General features: G+C 32.9%; 1 protein-coding gene across 3 annotated transcripts; it reads left to right on the top strand.

Annotated features, from left to right (window-relative positions):
* Window positions 1-2,077: 2,077 nt before the first annotated feature.
* Window positions 2,078-6,510, top strand: LOC140834151 (zinc transporter ZTP29-like). Of its 3 annotated transcripts, none has more exons than XM_073198822.1 (13): window positions 2,078-2,320; window positions 2,381-2,510; window positions 3,101-3,159; window positions 3,307-3,399; window positions 3,485-3,574; window positions 3,681-3,762; window positions 4,137-4,192; window positions 4,480-4,536; window positions 4,725-4,765; window positions 5,131-5,198; window positions 5,287-5,343; window positions 5,706-5,823; window positions 6,238-6,510. In XM_073198822.1, exons 2-13 carry the CDS (start codon window positions 2,438-2,440, stop codon window positions 6,281-6,283), a joined length of 840 nt encoding a protein of 279 aa, XP_073054923.1. In that variant the 5' UTR covers window positions 2,078-2,320; window positions 2,381-2,437; the 3' UTR covers window positions 6,284-6,510. The 3 variants fall into 3 exon arrangements, with proteins under 3 accessions (XP_073054923.1, XP_073054922.1, XP_073054924.1); XM_073198823.1 differs by having other exon boundaries at window positions 2,082-2,217; XM_073198821.1 differs by having other exon boundaries at window positions 2,078-2,510.
* Window positions 6,511-7,061: the final 551 nt, after the last annotated feature.

Here is a 7,061-nt window from a genome sequence, read left to right as displayed (position 1 = left end):
CCATGGCCAACATGAAGTTCGGCGAAGACCCATCACCACCAGAAACAGCAATTCCTTCCTTCATAGTCTCTTCCTCTAACTGGTGTACAAGCCTTTCAACTGTTCTTCCTTCTGCATCAGTTTCCTGAAACTCTTTTTGTAAGCGATGACCTTTCCCCAGTGATGGAGGAATTCCTTCATTCTTCTCAGTACGCTTTGGAGGCATTGCGTCCCACCGGGCGTGCCAACTTGTTTGTCACGAAATTTTGCGGGCGTGCCAGGCACGTGTTCGTGCCAAATTTGTGAAATAATCTGACTTCGTATCAAACGTTGCGAATCTTGATTCGATTGTTCGTTCTAATTCCCTCAAAATGACTCCAAAAATAAGAACGTGAAATGACAAATATAATGAAATTAAAGGGGGAACTCATAAACAACATCAACATATGTTATGCCGTTATAAATTCGAACAAAGTTTTTACAAGAAACTGGAATAAACATCTGAAATCTATGGAAGACGATTGCTGATATGAAAGCAAAGTTGCAGAGAAGTTGTTGTAGACTTTTTGTCGATTGTTTTTGTCGGGGGCCTTTTTCTGATTATCTTTTTCCTTTTGTCACATTCCGCACATCAGTTTTCCCTTTCCCCATCACTCCACGTTCTTCCACTTCCTTTCACGTTGGGCAATGGCAGCAACTGATGCTACGTTTCTTCTTTGGGCCAACTGCAATTTCACTTGGGCTTTTTGTCTGTTTGGATTGTAGCTCATGAGCTTCAAGGATCTTGGCTAAACAACTGCAAGTTGGGTTAATGACCAACTTATTGGGCTAAACAACTGTATTTAAGTCATTTAGTCAATTTTTTATATATGATGCTAAATAAATATTACTAAATAATATGCTTAATTTGATCATTTAGTGTTCTTACAATTAGATGAGTTTTTTACCCTAGCGTTAACATGTTTTATTGTTATATGTCATTTGTATTGATTATGTTGTATGAATGTCATATAAAATATCAATATTTCTCAAGAATAAAATCGTTTTTCAAAAAAGAAAAAATTCTTCATCTAGAAAAAGAAATGTATGAAAAATAAAGTATACACAATTTTCATTCTATTTATAATGGTATGAGAACAATTCTAAAGCTTTGTGGACACAATAGATCAATTTTGTGAATTTTTAGTAAATTGAGACATTGAGCCAGTTGCACTTTATTTAATCCAATATCATCTTGATATATTCCGAGGTGGCTAAGAGGTTTTTTTGTCTATTTTTTAGTCAAATTGGTTAATCAGCTAATTTATAAGATATAAGATGTTAGCATTGAAAACTCCTCGTCAAATACATTCACTCAGCCAAATAGTGAAATACAAATATAATTCTACAATATTTCATCAAATTAATTTTAATTATCATAAAATGCTCATGAAATATAAACACTTTTATTATTAGATAATATATTGAATAAAACAAATACTTTTATATATATTTGAATGATATCTATTATCTCATTTGATATCTTTATTATGTTATTCATGTCTAGAGAAGCAACTACAAGCATGTTAAATCCCCGATGAGGATTTTAAATAGAGTGAGTCTCATGTGAGACCGTCTCACGGGTCATAATCCGTGAGACGGGTCAACCCTACCCATATTCACAATAAAAAGTAATACTCTTAGCATAAAAAGTAATACTTTTTCATGGGTGACCCAAATAAGATATCCGTCTCACAAATATGACCCGTGAGACCGTCTCACATAAGTTTTTGCCTTTTAAATAACATAATAAGTGTTAAAGATGATCATATACTTGTTGAGTATACCAAAATGGTTATACGCATATTATAAAAACTACGACAAAGAGTTGTTGAGTTGTGAAAATCGACCAAGAAGCATATTGAAAAATATATCATGTGGATAAGATAAATTTTCTGATTCAGTCTATGATCATGATTTTTATTTTTTGTGATTTGATTTGTTTCAATTGATAAATACTACTAACAATATTTTAATTCATTTAAATATTATCAAAATTTCATTCTTATATTTTCAGCAGTTTAGTTGTTTTAAGCAAATTTAGGTTTAACGCATGAAGTCACAGGAAATTGGTCATGGGAGGACAAACCATTCTATAATATTTCTTGAGCTACCCCGTCAAACCATCTCTTTCTTTTCCTACACATAAAAACAACAAATTCCCTTGCCCTTTTCTGCAATCTTGAATTGAATTTGACGGTATAAAAGTCCCTTTTCATGCCCGCAATGGAATCCCCAACCACCCCCATACCTCTTGAATTGATGTTTCATGTTGATTCGTAGTTGCTAACTTGGGGAGAAGGTTAAAGAATTTTACTTATCTGTTCGAATATTAGAAACCCTTTTAATTCTTGCTGTGCAGTTCTTTCAGGATTTTGTCTTTGAATTTGATCCCAAGACTCGTGGGTTCTTGGAGAAGATGGGGTTTATGGATTCTCAAGTTTTAGTTGCCCTTTCTCTTTCTCTTTTGGGTGGTTTGAGTACTTCTATTGGTGAGTGGTGATTAAATTTTTTGTGCATTTTGGTTTTGGATATTTGAGCTAATAAACAAGATTGTGTGTTCTGCTTTCAGTTGTTTGAAGTGTTAAAAATATTGGATTTTGGGGTTGCGGGGTGTGGATTTGAGCTTGCGAATTTGGTGTTTTGGCTAACTGAAATTTTTATTTCTTTCTGCATTTGCCGTGTTATTTAAATGTTGAGCTGCATAGCTGATATGGGTTGAAGCTTTAGCAGTCTACTCATGTTCATTCCTTTGCATTCCTAAGTTCCATGCTTTTGTTTACCCTGGTCAAACCAGCCTTACTTTCTAAATTTAACTTTCTGATTTAAACTCTCCACCAGTTTGGGATTTTATGGTTCTGGACTTCTTGACTAGAGTAGAGCTATGGATTGGATAGTTTTTAGATTCAAGATTGTACAAGTACTCCGACAATTCCTGCGTTTGGTTTTGGAGTCAAAATTGTGTTAGCTTACTCTGGCTATTGTATCTTCGAGATCAGGATCGTGTCATTTAATTGTTACAGTTTCTCTTAGCCTTTTAGGGAAGAGAAACCTAATGATTCATTGTTCTGTTTCTGAATAGGTGCACTCTTTGTTGTCATTAATCAAGCACCAAACTTGAAGATGCTTGGGCTTTTACAGGTGATAAAAACTTTCAGTTTTCAATCCATACAATTTGTGAATTTATATTTTCTATAGCTACAATTGTTTGATTTTGTGCTAGTTATAAGGTCTGTATTTCAATCTAGGCGGCTTTCCAGACATAAATTTAGCATCTCTTCCATGCAGGGTTTTGCTGCAGGTCTGATGTTAAGCATATCTTTCTTTGATTTGGCTCATAATGCCATCAACTCAATTGGCTTCTTAAAAGGGAATATCTGGGTGAGGTTCTTTGATAGTTTTGTGCTTATCGTTTATATATGAGTACTCTTCTTGATTGAGGAATCATGATTTGTTGGCCTTGCAGTTCTTTGCAGGTGTAATTTTCTTCGCTATTGTAGCTAATTTCATACCTGAACCAGAACTTTCACCCACTTCAGATGTGAAAGGCAAAAAGGTCACTAATGCAATGTATTTATTTCAATGAGTGGAGATATAAGTTTGCTGCCATTTGTGGTTATTTTTGGCAATGTTCCTTGAACTTCATTTGTGCATCTAAACAGAACAATGGGGATGAAGGAGGCAAAGACATCTTAAAAAAGCATCGACGCCAAGTGTTGTTCAGTGGAATCATAACAGCGATAGGTCAGCTTGTTGTGTCAATGTTTCACTTACTTCTTGGATTATATAATCTCAATAGATGGCAATAGTTTGCAAATAATTTCCATATCTAAAAAAAGTGACTTCAGTTTGTTGGCATATATGTTTTGCATGCACAAAAAGAATTGCAAAAATGATATATTTATTGATGGGATCGAAATCCTCAAATCATGATTGCATTTTCAACTTCATTGGAAATATGCTGCTTCCATGTTTTAAATATGTGAGAAGCATTGTTCAATTCTTTTATTTGATCTATTTTGATAAATAACAATAAAATTCCCTCACCTCAAGTTTCTTATACTAATTCTCAACATTTCTCTGATGTTGAAATTAATACTACCCTTTTCTTTTTTCAGGCATTAGCTTGCACAATTTCCCCGAAGGAATGGCGGTATTCCTTGGATCGATGAAGGTAAACAAATGGAGATTGATTTCCATGATATTGTATTTTAAAACAAAGTAATTTCAATTGTTGGAACTTGGAAATATTCAAATGTTATTGGATGTATTAAAAAAATGAAATAATTGAACAAATGCATTTCTTAAAGTATATTATATGCACATTTCTTTCATGTTTTTTTTAAAACTTAATAAAGGAAAAAGTCTTCTAAAACTTTCGCTTCCAGCGTTCCGGATCCCAATATAGCATCAACACTTCACATAAAGTATTCATGTCCTCTGTTTGTTCATCTCTTTCAGGGCCTTCGCGTTGGTGTGAACCTGGCTTTCGCCATTGCTTTGCACAATATCCCAGAGGTGTATATAACATTAATATCTCATTGTTCTTTCCTCGTATCAGTTAATATCTTATTAGTTCTTTCCTCGTAAGAAACATGGTTCTTTTACATGTCGTATGTTGAAACAACTCGTAAGAAACATGGTTCTTTTACATGTCATATGTTGAAACAAAGTTTCAAATAAAAAATAATTGCTGACCTTTGCAGGGGATTGCTGTTGCACTTCCTGTTTATTTTGCCACACAAAGGTACTGATCCTCCGTGCTGCCCTTTAATTTACTGCAAAACTTAATGGCCTTATTTACTTATCTCCTTGATATCATTCAGTTGATCAACATGTAGAAATAAACTTGTCATGAAAGATTGTATATAATAAATGTTTGAGATGGTTCATGTTTTGATTAAAACTTTGGAAATCACCCTCTTCATTTTATGCCTATGATATCGTATCATAGAATTATATATTTTTTACGAAAAGGAAACATGGGTAGAGTGGAAGAACCTGGTATTGGAATTTATCCAAGCTCGTCTCTAAAAAGTCGAGCAAACAATTGTGTGGGTGATTTTGGAATATGTATGAATATATCATTTATCTGGTGTATTTGTGGCTCAGTAAATGGAAGGCATTCAAGTTGGCCAGTCTTTCTGGTTTAGCCGAGCCCCTTGGTGTTATTATAGTAGGTGTGTCACTGCATTATTTCTTGCACAAATTGGTGAAATAATGCCAAATTTCAGATTTTACTTGTTTCTTTGTATGAAAAATTTGCAGCTTACCTATTCCCCAGCAGCTTAAATCCGGAAATTCTAGAGGGCCTCCTGGGATCAGGTATATGTTTCCTCTTGTCATGACAATATACACTGTCAGCAACAACATGCGACAAATTGAAACGAAATGAACAATGAAAGAAAATGCATATATTTATGTGGAAGGCCCAACTTACAATATTTCATTTTGTTAGATTTCGTATTCGCTGTTGCATTCATGCGAACATGATATATACCACATTTTTATATCAGTACATGCAATCATACACATTTATGCATACATACATACATATATATCTCTTCATCGGTACAGCAATCGCACAGTTATATGCATAAATATCAGTACCTGCAATCACACGCATGTTTATATACGCAAATTGTGCTGCTACCATATTTTGTTTAATGAACGCATATATTTTCCAGTTGGTGGGGTGATGGCTTTTCTTACGTTGCATGAAATGCTGCCATTGGCATTCGATTATGCGGGACAAAAACAAGCTGTTAAGGCTGTCTTCTTTGGCATGGCGTTCATGTCTGCAAGGTATTTTCTTGACCTAAAACCTGAAAGAAGAGGAAAAGCCGATGGAAAAATTAAGGAAGTCCCCTAAATAGGAGTTACTAGTATTCAGAGGAAAAGTACGAAAGGAAAAATCTGTGTGGGTATAGACATACATACACAACTTAATGGTCGGAGGGGTAATTCTTGGGGTTTTGTTGGAGTATGAGCCGATAACGTATTTTTCAACGGTTTCTTTGACTTTTCTTTGTTTCAACAATATTTTCTTTTCGTTACAATTCGCATCGGGTGCATTGTTGTTTATATTCGAAAATCCATGGCATATATTTGAATTATGTTGAACAACGGTCGCCGGTCGGAGTAGTATAATGCACGAATTCTGGAATGATGATTAGCGTTCTCTGATTATATGTTTACTACATTCTCTGTTTCTTGCAGTCTATATTTTCTTGAAATAAGTTTACCAGCGGATTTGAGCTTGTAATGATCGAGGGGACACATACATTTACGTGGATTCTACGACACTGCTCCATTATTCCTTTCTTGAAGATGAAAAGAATTATGGGATTTGAACTGCGATGTCCAAAGGGAACAGGATCGAACAATAAACTAAATTATACCCTTATTTTCTAATTCATTTTATTGTTATTGTGATTGTGATTTTAAAATGTTAACCTTACTCTAATACACTTGAAGCATATAATTAATCAATTGATATCTATCATATCTCTTGTTTACTTGTCATATTATCTATCTATATATTAATTAGTTATTTTATCTCAATCAAATCATTAAATTTAAATTATAATATTATTCTTAATAAATAATATTATTAATATTATTTAATTATTAAAATTATAAAATGATAATTTATAATCTTATCTCAAATTTAATCAATAAAAAAAACTATCATATAGCCATTAAATCGAATATTATATTAAATATCATTTTTCATTTTTTAATCATATTAGATTATTGATCCCAATATTATCATCATATATTTAACTTCAAACGGTATTTTAATGTAAATAAATGAATAAACATGATTTTAATATAAATAAATAAAATAAACAAATAATATACATATATATATATATATATATTATTTATATTGAGGATTATTAAATTTATATGAGGATCATAAAAATTTATAAAAAAAATAATAGTACTCATTGTAAGCATCTATGTGAGCATCGTTAAGGTAGCGTCTACCTATTGAATATGTACAGATTAATCACATCCAATATATACATATATATCAA

Source organism: Primulina eburnea, chromosome 6, assembly GCF_022965805.1.
Source record: "Primulina eburnea isolate SZY01 chromosome 6, ASM2296580v1, whole genome shotgun sequence".
Lineage (NCBI taxonomy): Eukaryota > Viridiplantae > Streptophyta > Magnoliopsida > Lamiales > Gesneriaceae > Primulina > Primulina eburnea.
The sequence above is the reverse complement of the archived record's forward strand: the minus strand, read 5'-3'. Positions and strand labels throughout refer to the sequence as shown.

Coding starts and splice junctions, on each gene's coding strand:
- LOC140834151 (XM_073198822.1), top strand. CDS start 2,438: ATGGGGTTTATGGATTCTCAAGTTTTAGTTGCCCTTTCTCTTTCTCTT. Junction 4,193..4,479: donor TATTCCTTGGATCGATGAAG/GTAAACAAATGG, acceptor CATCTCTTTCAG/GGCCTTCGCGTTGGTGTGAA. Junction 4,537..4,724: donor CTTTGCACAATATCCCAGAG/GTGTATATAACA, acceptor TGACCTTTGCAG/GGGATTGCTGTTGCACTTCC.